Genomic DNA, 18041 nt, shown 5'->3' on the forward strand with positions numbered 1-18041 from the left:
AAAAATTTATTTTAGCAATTATCGTTAAGTAGAGAGGAGCATGGGGGAATGAAAGTAAAATAAATTAAGTAATCGCAGGGAAAAAGTTTATTTCTCAACAGGCCCACGAGCTCACGTCAAGTACGGAAGGTTGAACCTCTTTTTTTTCTCCCTACCATCATTCTCTATCACAAAAAAGCCTACTCCTTTTGTCATGATCCGGTGACAATCGGAACGCCTGAAACGACACACACAGTCGTCATGAAGTATTGAATCAACTACCACGTCTAAGGCAACAAACAGACTGTTCGTCCAACCGTCCATCTCAAAGTCAGCATAATTTTGCAAAAACTACATGGACCAGTACTAATCGTTCATGTAAGGGAAACTAATAATAACGCACCCAGATAACCGGTCGTCTATCGAGAGAAGTAATCGACCACACCCAGTGTGCGACAGTGTTTCTGAGAACTTGGCCATCGAAGGATAACGTTACTAGGCCACCCTCATTCAAACAGGGTCGTCGATACTAAAGAGAAGGCATACGAATCTACAACCCGCATGCTTAACTTAAAAAAATCAAAGGTGCTTGCAATCACATAAGCTGTTACTTACATAACGACATTGCGCAACAGTGTACGCGAGCTGCTTCTGCTTTTGCAGGAAGAGAAAGATAAAAAATGTGACACGCGTAGAGTTGAAGCACAGCTTTGAGAACTCAGTCAGCCACGCAAATACCTTAGAAAATACACTTTCTCTAGACTAGACTAGACTTCTAAGAAAAGAGAGAGGAGGAATACGATAGAAACACAGTGTAAAAAATGTATGGATGAAAAGTACTAGAAAAATGTACGACACAGGTCAAAACTTAAATGCGGAATACATCACCATAAAATGATTTGTTTTTATTCACACCTCCAAGCTTGTCTCGACCAAAAAATACAAGTGAAATGTAAGGCAACCAATCGTCAAACTATCTGACTCTGCAGTGTTCTTGAATATGTTATATGACCCCACAGGAAAAATGGGGCGCACAATATTATAACCGACTATTCACAAACTCAATAAGCGACTCATATACGCACGTAGAGCCGCGACAAAATAAGGGATAACGTAATTAAACATATTTGCTTTTGTTTCCGTTGGTGGCGCTGTTTCGAAATATTTCACGGAGCGAAGAACACGAATACACAATATATCATGGGCTCTAAATTAAAATTTTTTTGGTACTGTTAACGCATGTATGTGCACTTCACATAACCTTAATTTCGAGTAAACTGTAAATTCAGTCTACTGTATAATGTACAAGAAAGTGTGAGATACGTACTTTCGTAGTCGAATAAAATTTTAAGTGCTTTACAAGTGTTTTCCGTAACCTATTTTGATTCATTTTTCTTTGTGCTTTAAAAAGGTTTACGTACTTAACGATTTACATTAATTATATCACAATTGCAAGGTTTTACTTATAAGTATACGTCAGAATCTTTATACACATACATATTGTAGCGCTCTTACTTTTGTTGATTTTTGGAAAGGTGTTTTTCGGGGGAAAACAGTTCAGGCGGCTCGACGCAGTGTCTGTTTATAATACTTTTGCGCAATATATTTTCCGGGGGAAGAGTCGCGAGGTCCAATTTTCGGGGGTACCGAGGTGATGAGTCGGATCGAGTCAAAGGGGAGAGAGTCTTTTTTTTGAGTTCTACAAGGAAACAGGAGGTTTCTCCCAGTGACCTGAGGAGCCTCGGGACTCTTTGCGACATCGGACCTCGTTGTTTCAAGAGTGTAAGTAGACATCCCGTCTGAGCCACGAAGCTATTCAACTCGTTCCCGAATTGATTAAGGCGAGTGAGTGGTAAAACCCCAGTTGTCTAATATAATAACTGAGTGGTGGCTCCAGTGCCAGCTGAGTGGTGTAGACGGTGTTCTCCTTTTTTATATACGTACTCGTTAAATCTGTGTTTTGATTCTTTTTCCTGAATCTGGGACCATGACATTTCCGGACGGGTAAATCTTTGATTTCCTTTTTTGCGTCAAGCCTTTGTGTATTTTTTTTCCGTAAATCTGATAGCGTAATTTAAAATCGGATTATTTTAAGTGATATAAAGTCAACTTGTGATTAATGAACATAGTGTTAAAAACCGAAACATAAATCTTTACTTTTGTTTTCAATTATAAATGAGTGTTAAAAAGAATTGAAGTGTTAAAAATAATCAACCTGTATTAGTCAAAAATCCGACTCTTGAATTGTAAGGTAATAGGAGCGCGCGCTCTCTCCCTCGAATCATTCACTACAGGATACATAGCGCGACCTGTATAATTCTCCGAACTTCGTTTCTCGAGTATGTTAGTGAGGAGAAGTATATTCGATTGACTACGCCGAATAGGATAAACTTTATTTGTAAGTGCGCTTGATAGCTGATGAGTCTATCTTTATTCTTTTGTTTGTAAACTTTCCAAGTATAATAAATCAAGTTTCTATTTCTTCAATTACGCCTCGTGAAATGTACGTTTTGATTTTATCACGTCCTTGTCCTTAGTTAATCCAATAGAAATAAATCTTAAAATTAATTCAGGGATTTCGGAGCCGACTATTACCCGTGAGGAACGGTACGCCTAGATGATCTACGTTGGCCCCACCAAAAGTCCTCGTGAAAAAGACGAGGACTTGCACGATAAATCAACTTATAATTTTATACACAGTTCAAAAGAGAAGCTTTACGTTCATTGATGTATTATTGAGTTTACAAGAAATTTCATATAGTTTTTTACGTTTTCTACGGTTTCTACAACTTATCTACGTTTTAGGCAGTTTCTTACACATCTATCAATGATAGTATTCAGGGATGGGTTTTCTACAAAATTTTTAGTATTCTATTGTATATTCGTAAGAAACTATTAAAAACGTAAGAAAGTCGTAGACAACGTTGAAAACCAAGTTAAACGTTTTGTAAAAACTAAAACGATGTAAAAATGGACGTGAAGCTTCTCTTTTAAACTTTGTATACAGTTATAAGTTCATCTATTGTGTTATAACTAATATTCATCGTTGAGTATGTAAATTATTTTAAAGTACACAGAAAAATGAATCGAAAAAAATAAGAAAAACATTTGTAAAGCACATAAAATCCAATTCGATAACGAAAGTACATATCTAACACTCTTTTATGAAGTTTACAGTAGACTGAATTCACGGTTTACTTAAAATTAAGGTTATGTGAAGTGTTGAGAACTCTATGTCGATTACTATGTTACAAAGCCTTAAAATTTTCTACAGTATTTGAAGTATTTAACGTACTACGCGTAGAAAATATTTGAAGTATTACGCGTAGAAAACTTACTCATTCGACACCCAGTTTTATATATAAAGATCGTTAAACCTCACAAGTGACATCGAAAGGTTCATTCTTCATGCTACAATTGTTATATGGAATACAACTCGTAGATAACAAGAAAAACAGTTGAGAAATTGAAATTCATCAACACCGTCAAAAGAGCGTATAAAAATTATTTCGGTAATATCTTGTAAATGGTGAGAGATAGGATGAAAATAAAAATATTATCGTGTAAAGCGGAAAATTCTCTACTAATTTGGTCTTTAAATTTAATTCAAGGTAGCACTAATTATAAGTCTAAAAATATTATAAAGATGAGAGTGAGTAAGACAGAAAGGACGTGAACAAACAAATACCAATATGTATAAGTACACATGTACATAACGATATGTGTTTCCGTTTACTAATTATCTTAAAATTTGTGTTAGTCTCAACTTGATTAGCTCATAAAACTTCTGTTTGTGATAAAATGTATAAGAAATGAGTTTATTCATCTAAAAAGGGATACTAATACTCAATTAAAGTTATCACATTTAAAATATCATAGTTATAATATTTGCAATGTCATTTTCATAACTGCTATGATTATAAGTAGGTGATACGTTCATCCCATTACACTCTTGTTGCTGCATGATTTGACATTTTATCCTTGAAATATTCATGCAATTACATCTGATGCATGGCTTCCAAACATGACAGCATAAGGAGCAGACAATATTTATCTTGTAACATCCAACCTTTAAATTACCAGCAGTATAGTGTAGCAGACGCTTGTGCGTGCGCACATGGATATCCCCATGTATACAGATCGCACTGCTTACCAAACAAGCTCAATGACAATATGGCAACGTCGCGAGTTTGTGCGGGCGCGCCATACCCTTCCAACCCTATTAAGGGGTAGTTTGGAACGTATTTTCAATCGCCTCCCATTTAAAAGCTATTTGCCCTAAAAAATTAATTCCAACGGGGTTTGCTTCAGAAAAAATTGCTCTACACGCTGTTCCCGGGAAACACCACCGATACAAATCATCCTGTATAAATAATAAGGTACGAATATCATAAGACAAATAATGTCAATAATATAAATAAGAAAAACGAGAATGAGCGCCGGGAGTCGCTTAACTGTATCGGGGGGTGCGTCCATAGGACAAGACTCAGAAAGAATTTTCTTTTTTCCGGAATACGTAATGACAGTAAAGTATGTTAAGTTTAATTATATACCAAAAGTATTACCGTCGACCACAACACATTAAGTAAATCAATAAGAAACTAAGTAGATATGAGCGCAAGGAGTCGCTCGACTGTATTGGGGGGCGCAGTCCATAGGACAAAGACAAGAAAGAATTGTCTTTTCTTGTTTATATTAATAGTAAGAAATTTGTATGGGAGTTTTTTTTGCAAATAAACGAATGATGAATAAGTGTATGGGAAATAACAAAATAGTAACTCCATGTAAAATAAAGTAATGTATAATTTCAAATTCATTATTTTGTATGTGAAACAACACTAAACGTAAAGTAGTCTTCAGCAGATGTCCAATTCGTAGCAATTTTAACTATTATTGTAATATAAGGCAAAGCGCATACAAAATTGATATTGTTATACACACAACACACAACAAGAGAAGACTGAATGATTAGAAGATCAAAAGTATTAATGTAAAGGGAACAGCGGTTCTCTACAGTGGAACAGAAGGATCAGTGTAAAATACTGTGTAACATAAACAACACAGCCAACAGAATACAGCACAGCACACACACGCACAATCGTAAGCAAGTCTACAGGCTCAACTCTGGATAAATTGTGAAGGTCAGCGTCGTCGAGGGCGACGACGTCGCGGCCTCGGACGTGTAACGTACAATATGCAAGACATATCATACTAACTCTCCCTAGTAACAGCGAGGCTATTTTAGCAAGAAGTCATCGACAGGTGGGGAACAAAGTAGCATGAGGCCCAGTGAGCCTCAAATCGGGACAGTCGAGCATTCACGCACTCGGAAATTGATTCACGCTCTCGGCCTTCGGTAGTCGATCGCTGTCAATAGGGTCGGGCGTTACCAAGGGACTCGAGCGTTACCGAATCAAGACGCTTGATAGTTATCCATATAATACTATGTATTTATTGTAAAAAAATCAACATAAGCGAGTAGTTTTTAATTCGGGGTAGAGCAGCAAGGATATGTAGTTGAATTTCAGCTATACCAGTAAATATCTAAGTCAGAATTTACTTTTAGTGGCTTTAACAACTAGTACTGTATCATACATATCCAAACTAACAGTTGAATTTAACTCGCTAGTGTACTCATGTAACTGAATTGGAAAAGTCACGTGATGTTATCTTATAAACCGGTTCCTTCTCGTTTTGGCGTTTAGAACATAATTTTGAGTGTCACTCCTCCTGTATCACTGGGCTGTCAAAGCGCATCCAAAAATGATCTCCAAACTTCTTGAAAATGAAGGATAGATACTTATGCGTTTGCCACTATTACTCGGTATGGCCACATAGCCCTCTCGCTGCTGTAAAAGTTCGCTGGGTATCGAGAGTGCTGCCAACCTTGAAGTAGATCTCACACTGGAAGAGGGAAACCTTCAAGTCCTCGTAGTTGTAGGAAAACTCTGTTATCTGTACTTGGCGTCTTTGCAAGAGCTTTCCTAACAGTTCCTCGAGGCCAGTTGTTTTCGTGTCAGGCATCGTGCTTCGTAATTTTTCTTCGTATTTTTCGTATCAATCACCACTAATTGTGGAGTAGGCGTCTGTCAGTCGGTAGTAGTGCTGAACTCTGTGGCTCGTAGATACATCCCTACATCAGCATCGAGTTTTTTAGAAAAGGCCCTACGTCAAGCGCCAAACTGTTAAAACTAGATAGTAAGGGAGGGCAGCTGTGAACAGTGAGGCAGAGTTACAGGTCAAGTGTCGCCCTCGGGGGTATCACATCGGCTGTCGTCATTGACAATCGGTGAGTAACCTATGCTAGAGGCTCTGGTAATACGCAGCAGGCGAGATGAGCCCGTAGCCAGTGTGCTTGATGCGTGATTCTCTCGGTCGTTTGACAATAGAGTCATGGAGTGTAGATGATAGTGGGCAAGAGTGGGTAACAGAAAAAGTCGATACAATAAGATTTTAAGTGGTATAATACGATGGTGTATATTGCATATAAGTAATGCTCTTGTCACTGCCGTAGCGTAGGTTTTGTCAAGCGAAGGCCTAGCGTTAAAAATCGGTTGATCTGGGTAAATGATTTTAAGTCGTCACACAACCACTTCTATACACTAAGAGTCGTTTTAATACTTAAGATATTTTTCAGAAACTATTAGTCACCACTTAGTGAGCAGTAGGCGCTACTATCAGGCACGAAGTTTCACATTTGACTGCAGACGATGTCTAAAAATTAAATGTATGTAAAAAAATTGAAATTAATGAACAGTAATTATTAATACCTAATAATTAATAAAATAGTACCTAGGATGGTAATAACGTATGATTCGTATGAATTGACAAACATGGAACACACACAGAAAGTTTTAAGACATTAAAAAACTATTAATGTAAAGTACGTGTACATGAATTTTTCGACTGTAATCAAATATTCAAGCTAACAATGTAATAAAAATACTTAATAAGTAACCTTGTAAGTACATTTATGCTGGGTACATCTGCAATCCATTATTTTGAATCTTATTTACTAGGAGATAAATTAATTCCCGTGTAAGACCATAAACCTTTCAAGCAAATACATTATAAAAAGATTTGGAAGAATACATTCTGCAAGTTCTTGTTTTTTAAACGAGAACGTGTAGTTGATTCAACGAGTACAAATTATATCTATCAATTGCACCCATGAGACAATCGTAGACCAATTATTTGAATCAACTACAAATAGATTTATATCTAATGAATGTGAGGTTGGGATCGCGAAAAAAGTGACACGAACATCTAAAATTTTAGTAAACAAAAATGAAAACTCAATTTATTGAACGTTTAATATTTTCATTGAAATAAATGAGACTGAGCTCGTCGCGTAATATGTTGTCAGAACAAAACTGATAATAAAAGCCCGATTAATACAGTGTATCTTTCCCTAACATTCTTTTCGTGGAACGCTATTCCCGGAACTTCAAAAGTCGCGCCTGTCTTCGCCTTGGGACTTCGCAAATAATAACGCACGATTGTTTTGTTTACAACATGTTAATCGCACAGTTTACTCTTATTAGATTCTACTTAAATTTAGTGTAACGAAGAGTGTGACTTACGAATTCATATTCTTTAGTATGTATGCAACGAACATTTTTATGATTTACACTCAACGTTACAAATAAAGCTCAATCTCCCTTGATTTGTTCATGACTAACTCAAAAATTTACTGACTCCGAATGAAAAGGCGCGTTAATCAAAATGATACAAATTAAAAATAAGAAAAGCAAATTTCGAATAAAAGGAACACAGAGGCTCGGCGCAAAGAAAACCAGGGGTTGGCGCGTCCGGATGCACAAAAGCTCCAGATTCAGGAAGACAAACTACTAGACAAACTTATCACACATCGGAGGGGAAAGAGATACGCCGTTTGTACCACTTAGCCAGTACTGGGGCCACCACTCAGTTGATCATTAAACAACTGGGGTTTTATCACTCGCTCTCCTTAATCCACTCGAAAACGGGTGGAATGTCTTCGTGGCTCAGACGGGATGTCTACTTACACTCAATCAAGAAATTCGAAGCGTGATGTCGGAAAAGTATCCAAGGTGCCTTAGATCACTGGGGAGACCTTGCTGTTTTCTCCCGTGATTAAAAACTGCCTTCTCAATTTACTTCATCCGACTCATCACCTCGGTACCCCCAGATACCTGAACTTCATGGCTTTATTCCCGAAACTCTATTGCGCAAAAGCCCAATGTGTTAACTTTGCGTCAAGCCACCCGAGTTAGATTCCCCTGTAATCATTTTCCGCAGATAAACAAAGTAAAGGTGATACAATATGTATGTATATAGCCTTTTCAGGATATACCCATGAGCGAAACCTCGCAATTCTGTATTAGATATATGTATAACAGTTCATTGTAGATCTTCTACCTGTAAAAAGACATTTATGTAACTATCTCTGTTTGTTAAAAATAATTATAATTATTGAATAAAAGCAGACGGAGGAAAAAGAGGAAACAAGACCATAGTGTTGCCACTGAAAGAAACTATGTTAAAAAATCTTTTTAGTTAGCCTGTTGTTCACATCTTTAAGTACATTGTAAAAGACTTACTCTTTAGAGATATTAAAACTCTTTAAAAATAAACATTTCAAAACTTAAATAACAAATTACAACCCGTAACTTCACAGGATAGACAAACATGCATAACGATTGGGAGTAGAACAGGCAAACCAGTGGACAGTAGGTGCTTGGGTACCCAAGTAAGAAGTTATATTTCTATAACATTAAATGGTAGATAATATAATTATAGATATAAACATACATTCCATAAAACGATATTGTGTACAAAGGTGGTGCAATCATCGTTGGAATGAGTATACCTACGTTAGTTGGATGTGATTTCAATAAATATTCTAATATTTAATAACTGAAACATTATAAACAATATATTATGGCACAATGCAATATAAACAATGTCCTTTCAGGAAGTTCATCACACATAGGTTTTTTTGACAGATATTATTCAAGCATCAAAAGTAAACTTAAAATACTATAAGAAATACCCAAAAAAATTTTGCAGATAATTAAATTGTACCATCTTTCACATGTTCAATTTAAAAAATTTGGAGTTTAATATGTAACCTTATAGAAAAATCACTTACAATTACATTTATAAGATCTGCACAAACCACCTAATTTTTGTTTGGATGAAAGATTACTTTTAGATAAACCTGTTTTATTCTTAAATAGATCTATATTTTTTTTTTTTTATTTAACAACACAACAAAGAAGGAGTATGCGTAAAAGCGTGTACGTAAGCCAACCCATATGAAAAAAATAATTTCCAGCGTTGCTGCATATATTTGCGCTCTTCCCACTTCTTTGAATTTTGTTCTGAATCACAAAGGAAATTTGGTGAAAGAAGAAAACGCAATAAAAATCAATTATTGTATTTATACAGTACCGAAAATTTTTTTTTTCAAATATGAAAATTATAAAAAAATGTGAAAAATTGCATAAACAATACAATATTTAATTTGAAAGTAACAAACTGATCACAAATAAGTGAATGTTCTAAGATTTTGAAAAAAACATGTACCAAAAAAATTTATTTTATGAAATAAATTGTTTATTTAATGTAAAATAAAACCAAATAAATGAATCCACAATAAATGAAAATTTATATTGAAAATACGTTACAAACTGTAAGACAAAATAAAGTTATCGGTTTTCCTATGTCGGGCCCGCTCATAGCAGAGTGGGTTAAGGGCTTGCGCAGTATGGAAAAGGACGGGGGTTCAAATCTCTTTGAAAACTATTTAAAATATATGGTATAGTGGGATAGGATGATGTGTAGTGTGGTGATATGACGTTGTGTTGTGTAGTTCTGGAGACCGGAAGTATGTCAAGAGGGGCAGGGTGAAGGGGTAGAAACAAAGCAAAATCCACTTTCTTTACACTTTTTCAACTCAAGGTCACCAATCTGAAATTGTTGATTTACTCCGTAGGGTAAAACGCGCCTATAGAAGTATAAATTCAATTAAATAATGTGGAGGAAAATTTGTACCTAACATTATTAAAGACCTATACTTTCATGAACAACGAACCTTGTAGCAGTATAAAAAACGAAAGAAACGAAACATCTAGCAAATTTCTCCCCAAATTAGGGCAAATTACGATAAAAATTCGAAAAAACCAACTCGAGGACTAATACAAAGTTAGCCAGGAATGTGGCAGATACAACAATTGGTATAATATCTATAAAATCAAGTAAAAACACTAATAATAAGATTTTACGGGACATTATTCGTATAATAGTAATTAAAAATAATGACGACTATGAAATTCAAACTTTTTTTAAATCAGTAAAAAAAACTAGCACAAAAATTTAATTAAGATCCACTCAACTTTGAAATTAAATCTACACTTACAAAAATAGATACCTATGACCAAGAAAGTTTTCATCGTTTCATACTTACAAAAAGAATTACTACTTACTAATTGAAACGGTCTAGAGATTTAAATTGCACTAGACAAAGATATACTCTGGCAAATGTGTAACAAAGAAGAATGTATTCATCATTCTGAAAATTTAAAGAAAAAAATTCCTTCTAGTCCTAGTACACTGACACTTACGATTTCTTTAAACAAATCGAAGCAACGGATTTGGAAAAAATGATAGTGAAATTCTGATATAATTTTTATCTGATATAAAATTCTGAAAATTTTTATGCTGTGATCAGACTTATGTCTTTTATGACTAATTATAAGATACAAATAAGAAGATAAAAATGTTTTTGTAAGTCCTGGCAGTAGTAGCAGTATTTAAGATTATATAAATATGAATAAGCTTAACTTATAAACAACATGAATACCAGTGTACATTGCCTTATGTGTAAAAGAAAAGAATTTAGTTCATTTTATCAACAGAAATACTCAACCAGTCACGAATGTTTCACAACTATTAAGAAAGATTAATGTACTTAACTGTAGCTGTAAGCCATCTAAAAAACAAAAATCGGCTAAGTACAAAAAAAACACCATGAATGTTACTGTAAACTTTTACAACACACTTTCGATTTTTATTAGAAAACCTCTACTGATCAAATTCTTAGAAAATATTACAACAGCCTTTAAATTTCTTAAGAAATTGTTACTGAAGCATAACCACAGAACTATTGGCATTTTTAGAAAATCAGGTTTTATAGGAAAATTAGAATCTAAATTAGAAAATGAAACATTATGAGCAAAATCAAGTAAGATACTAAATCGGATTACCGTACAATATGGTAAGGTTAATAGTTGAAACCATAAAAAAGCAACCCTAATAATAAAAACATTCCACAATAGTCTTCTTAAACAATATGAATAAATAAGTCAGATTCATTGAGAAATAAAAGAATACTTATATCGGCCGCGTAGTCAAAATGCTTTTTAAGTTATGTTTAGAAGTGTAGCAAATGTCAGGAAAAAAAATTTTTTTTTTCTATTGAAGCTTTAGAGCTTCTAGTATTTACAGTTTATATAGCATTAAATACTTTTGATAAAGATTCTAACAATACTGTTGGTAAACCATAAATGACACTCAATGATTACCATTATTTGTAAACAACTAAATATTATTAAAGTTAATGTGTGATATTAATCCTTGTACCTCATTCAAGATCATGAGTTCTTGGCAACGCGCAAGTAGCAAATCCTACCTTAGTTACTAGCAAAGACAGTACCATTCTATTAAATAATGGCACGATACTTATGTCTTACTTACTGAAACAATTACTAAGAGCTATGTACATAAGCCATAAGAAAACAGATTACTAGAAAAAGATCACGTGGCATTAGCTGACTTAACAAGAATTTATTAAAAAATTTGCAATGACTAGGACAACCTGGAAAAATGCAAGCGTTCACTTGTAATATCAGTGTAAAACGAGTTTCAACGAGATTTAAGCTCTAAAAACTTGCATTGGATATAGTTGCGATAATGCATCTAAAATGAGCTAAAAATAATACGTAACAAACTTATCCATTATACCTTCTTACTCGAAGCATGGCATGCACCACTCTGTGTCGTGGTAAAAGCTGTCAACCTGCCCCCCCACCCAACTTGTCAATGTCTTATAGACGTCACATCACAGATACTGTCAAATATAGCAGCATTTGGAGTTGAATCACCTACTACAACGTCAGTAACCAAACTTGAAAGCTAAATAATTTTTGAAAATTAAAGTTTGTTCTATGATAGTGGTAAAATTGACGTTAAAATTACAAAAGATACATTACAGTACTACAGTAACCAGCACTGTTGAAAATAAACACGTGTAGTCGTACAGTGTCCCTGTGAATTGAGTTGCGATTTTTAATTACACCATAAACAAAATTTAGTCGCAAGTATGTGCCAAAAATACTTCTATCCCGATAATGTTAGTATAAATTAGGACAAATTTAAGTGATCCAAAAAATTTCAATCGGAAACTTATTTCTTGTAATTTTACATGATTTCAGTGCATTTAATATTTCTAGGGGGACTACATCACCAAGTTTTCTCAGCAATTTTGGAAATAGATTGAGTGATTAAGAATTCAACTTACACCTCTATCTTATTTTTATTAGGAGTTTTGACAACATCACTAACAGTTACGTAATTACAATTTGAGAAAACTACGAATACGCAGATCCCTTGTTCGCAATCCAATACTGCTCCTAAGTATGTTCAGCGTTGCACAGTTGATCACCAATCTGCAACCACATTTGGTGTTTTATTTAACAAATTATTTTTTCAGTGAATCACGATATTTCACCTGCGTTTCTTGTTAAGGATTCAAATACTGTAAGGGAATTTATCAAAACAGTGAAGTAACATCCAACACAGAGTTTAGAAATTATTTCTTTTTTAATTTTTTTTTTCTTGCTAAAAATAAAAATCATTTTTGTAACACTATTAAGTACAGTAATTAATTTATAAGAAATTAAAATAATCTTATTATCACGATAGAACGTACAATAGTACTTAAACTATATCATAAGTTTTATTTCACAGATGTATAAAAACTCTTTATTTTCTGCGAAAACTTATTCATGTCATGATTAATTATATAAATCATTTTATTAAAAATGTTTTTTTAGCGTCTTCGAAAAGAGTTGTGGTAATTATAATTAATAGCACAGACAATAAAGAAAAAATAATTTTTTTAATACTTCATGCTTTGAGAGCTAGACTAATACATTTTAGTAAAGTCTTGACTGAAAACTATCGATTCAATCTTTTAAAACGTAGAGATTTTATGATACCACAACAATTTAAAATTCAAAAGAAATTTGAAGAACATAGTATGAAAAAAAGAACTACGTATATAAGAAACAGCATTTATAATCATTTTATCTCGCTTGCTTATTCGTTAAGGATATTTCTGGAAGCTCTGACGGTTATGAATTAGATAAAAGTTTATGTTGATAAGCTAATTAATGAAAAAAGATGATATCCTAGATGATCCAGAAAAACTATGTGTTGAGAACGATGCAACCAAAATAAATAACAATTTTGTGCTCCCGTTGTTTGTGTACTACGATACATTTGAAGTAGGTAACCTACTTAAAAGCCACACGAGCGTAAATAAATTTGGTGTGATTTATGCTGCGATTGCATCTTTGCCACCATTTTTATCTTCGCATTTAAGCAATATATTATTTCCCGCAATCGTACGAGTGAAGAAGATAAAAAATTGTTATAACAAACAAATTATAAAAAATCTGATTCAAAAGTGAGGTAAGCTCCGAACTGTAGGTATTTCAATAAATAATAATGAGTATACGTCGATTATGAAATTACAGTTGGTTCTCCTTTTGGGAGATAATCTTGGGCTCAACAGCATCTACGGTTTTAGTGACTCCTTCAAAACCAATGCATTTTGTCGCATTTGTACACCTACGATGTTAGAATGTGCCTCGATGTGTGAAGAAGATAAATAAAAAGTGAAAACAAAATTAAATTGTAAAGTAGATGTACTCAAATTCAACGCATTTATAGTTGATATTGACAGTTGGTTTAATGTACGGCTTTTTTTAAGCTGTGTGTATTCTTGATTCTTCTTTTACAAGGACGACTGCTGGGAGCTTCTTATAGTTAATGGGATATTTCAATTTGGCGCCTTTCAGGGCGCGCGAAGCATATTCGCAAGACCGATTGCTACCAATTTTTTACCTTGACGGAGTACAGTACCTAAGGCGTATTCCGATGCATTTGTTTTTAGAACAAATCTAGAATGTCTACTTGAAGTGGTCGCGCGTGATTAGTGCTGACCGTAGCTTCGTCGATTTGTCTGATGTCTGATACCACGCGCCAACGCTTTTCTGTGATTTTAAGTTAGAGTAATAGGGGGTTGGCATGCGGAGCGCAAAGAGTCCCACTAGTGTACATGTGTATGTGTATACATACATATTAAGGTATATCGTGGTAAAATGTATTTGCTTCTGATAGATGGGTCTTACGACTTGAATGATCAATAGAGATTGAGTAAATATTATTTTAAATGTTTTAAAAATTTTTCATTTGAGAACTATATGTTAAAATTATTTTTTTAAGGCGCAAATGTAGCAGTTTGTGAGAAACATCGAGTGTAGAATTGTTCCTTAAATTATTCTGCAGTACAAGGTTTACACGCCACTAAAAATACTATGTTGTATTGACTTATATCAATTGCCACTAAAAATGTAGGTAACGAAGAAAACTGGTTTCAGTAAAGTATGCATGGTAGTGAAGATTAAAGAAACGTTCTTTTGGTGGTTGTAGGATCAAAACTTTTTTTGTTCACTCCTGTAATCGCTTTTGCTTACGTATTGTATGAAAATAATTGAGTTATAGCAATTTATGTTTTATTTCATGAAAAAAATGAAAAAACAAAAAAAAATATCATTAAAGTCAATAAAATATCATTTTGTTTTAGTAATGTTTTTGCTACTTTAATTAAAATAGATAGTACAACTTACATTATAATCAAAATCCATTCCATCCTTGCATACTGCTTCTTCAAAGGTTGATAAAATATTTTTTTTTTTACCTAAAATGCATTTTTTTAAATTGTCCTGACATTCCCTCTTTAATGAAGCTAAATCTTGACGTTCAATCAGATTGTAAACTGATGCAGGCCAATCTGGGGGTGGAATTTCTCTGCATTTGTTAATGATGGAATGGAAAAAAAATTTTATACCACATGGGAAATTGTCAATTTCTTGTTTCGTAATACCTAAAAACATAAATATATTAATAGACTATTTTAGGTTACTAAATAACAATCGATTATAAATAAACTTAAAAAATAAAGTAAAAAAGGTTGGCATTGTTAGTCAGATGTAGACCAGTACTTATTTGTGTATGTTTTATAAAATTAGCATAGACTTGATGATAAACATTTATTCAACAACTCAAAAGCCTACATAAAAGATTCAACTCACTACAACTATTTCTAATAACTATATTTCTACACTTGGATTAAAGCATCTGCACTAATATAACTGTTATTAAAGCAAATACCTAAAAAATTTGGTGGCTTTACGACACGTAATAGTTGGCGATTGTTACATTCACTTTTTTTTATTTTGACTTCAGGTAGGTGGTTTTTTAATGTCCTGGAATGTGAAAAAATGTCTAATAATAAGATTATTTTTCTTGGGCTTGAAAATATTTAAATATGTACATTTGTACTTTTTTTACGTATGTGTTAAGTATTAGTTAAATACTCTCTATTTAAATTTCTATCTAAGAAGAGGAGCTCAAAGGGTACTGGTAAGAAGGGAAAACCGTCTAAAATAACTTTGTAATAAAGAAAAAAATATTATACGTATTGAAGAAGTGAGGCTCATTAGAAATATTATCATATAATACTATTTCTTACCATGGGCCCAAAGTGCAACTGCTGCTTTGCGCCGTCGGATCACACTTTGCGCCCTTGTAGTCACTTGGGGCTTAAGGGCAAAAAAGTTTTTTGCGCCCTCCAGGCCCAAAGTACTTTTCTGCCTTAGGGCCCAAAGTGATTTACCGGGCGCAAAATGTGCCCACGGGCACAAAATTACACTTTGCAGCCTCGGTAAGAAAAACATTATACGCGACTCGGGCACCAACATACAACAATCACGCCCTTCGGGCGCTTATGTTTGTACTTTGTGTCCTAGTGATGTAATGTACTATTCTAGGAGTTATCTATGTTTATTGTTATTTGTTATAAGAACCTCGTTTTTCTGTTTTTCACCAGTAATAGTTTTGTGCTTTAAATTTGTACTCAAATATATTACGTATTTATAAACATGTAACATTACGAAAGTCTTCATCTATTTCTATGGTAACACTAATTTAAAACTTTTGTTTGGGAAGCAACTAAACTTTTCTAATACTGTTTGAAAATTCAATTATAAGTCGCATAATCGACGCTGTACTGAATTACTATTTTTCCTATCATATTACTTAGAATTTTGTTGTTCGAACAGTGTACATGTACATATATTGTGAGGCAATAACATAATATTATTAATCAAAGAATTGTCAAGGTTTTGAAATATTTTTCAACATAAATATCTTGTTTTTCATTTTTCTGGTGATTCGAAGAGATCAAACTATTTTATATCTATTAGCTTACCGCAATAATGAAAATTTTTTATCGATGGACTAACATAATACGTAAAATGCATACCAAACATTTAAACACGTCAGAGTCTCTTCTAAAATAAAAACTTCATCAAAATATTTTACAAGAAGAAAAATTGAACGTGACATCGTAAATAAAAATAATCTTTTTTTTTTTTAATACATCAGGTTGGAGATCTAAACGACCAATCAGAGATCAACATAATTACTGTTGATTGACACAAGCAAAATCATGGTGCGGTTATAATACATATTGATGGTTAAAAACGATAATCTCTCGGATTTCACATTTTCATACACGTTGATATCGAAATCGTATAGGATATTCATTGTGCATTTACAATGAGTGCTGGAATGGTTGATTGTTCACATTTTTGCGTGAATTACAGTGTGCAGCTCAATATTTAAAAATAGCTTAACATTCGCGTCATAGTTTTATAATGCAGGTACGTAATTAAAAAAAAATTAATATTAGGTAAATGAAAAATGAATTTGAAAAATTTTAATTATTCAGATTATTCTAACTGTATAAAAATGTATGTACAAAAAAATTTTTAACTATAGATTTGATTGATTGAACCAAAATGTGATGTTGATGTAATAAATTATTGACAAGAAAGCGCAGGAAATAGATTTTCGTTGTAATCAAAGTTAATAACAAGTTAAGTCGGTAATAAAAGTAATGGATATCATAAGAAAACAAATAACATATGTCCTGATTTACACCAAATAATACTAAGAGCATATCTATTTTAAATGAGTGTATATTAAAATATAGGATAAAAAGAAGTACAAAACTGGATTTTAGGTATAAGTTATGTAGAACACACTTTTTTTTCTTACGTTGAGTCAAAATAATTTACAAAATTTTGACAAGAAATAAATATCAATATTGTTAGATCAGATGAATTAGTAAGGAGTCATTAAAATCGAAAAAATTGCTCTGGCAAAAAAAGCATGTTAAAACAAAGTATAGTTATCTAAAAAGTGTGATGAAACTTTCCACAAGCGAAAGTATGTTATTTAAAAGTTTAGCGAACAAAAACTTTTAAATGAAAAAATGAAATTTTACCAAATTATAAAATAGTACAATAAGGATAAAATAAAATAATAATTTCAACAAATCATGAGCAATAAACTACTAATATTTACAAATACATACCAGTTAACATTAATCAAAGTAAGTAAAAGAAATAAACTTACATAACATTTTAATAATAACTCAAAATATAAACCATGATGGTTTTGAGAACGTTTGCGTGCAGAGCGCAAAGGGAGGAAGAGCTCCACTGGTACATATAGTTCTATTAATAGGAAGAATCAAGCCCACCCCACACGATCTGCCCTCTTCGTCACCTCACACGATATTTGCCCAACAAAATAAGGGAAAATTCGCCTCATATCTATTATATTTTTATCTAATACTTTTTTCGTAGGCAGATTCCCGTGCAATA

At 33.2% G+C, this 18041-nt stretch overlaps 1 protein-coding gene across 1 annotated transcript in view; it reads right to left on the reverse strand.

Moving 5' to 3' along the window:
• The window catches only part of shtd (anaphase promoting complex subunit 1), a 901519-nt gene that overhangs the window by 305952 nt on the left and 577526 nt on the right, over window positions 1-18041 (reverse strand). The window contains exon 11 of the mRNA XM_089595858.1: window positions 14937-15193. Coding sequence (XP_089451984.1) covers window positions 14937-15193 — 257 coding nt within the window. The remainder of the gene's footprint in view (window positions 1-14936; window positions 15194-18041) is intronic.

The sequence above is a fragment of the Copidosoma floridanum genome, unplaced genomic scaffold (genome assembly GCF_036245765.1).
Source record: "Copidosoma floridanum isolate Cflo_tuat_1 unplaced genomic scaffold, Cflo_Japanese_pri ptg000004l, whole genome shotgun sequence".
Taxonomy (NCBI): Eukaryota; Metazoa; Arthropoda; class Insecta; order Hymenoptera; family Encyrtidae; genus Copidosoma; species Copidosoma floridanum.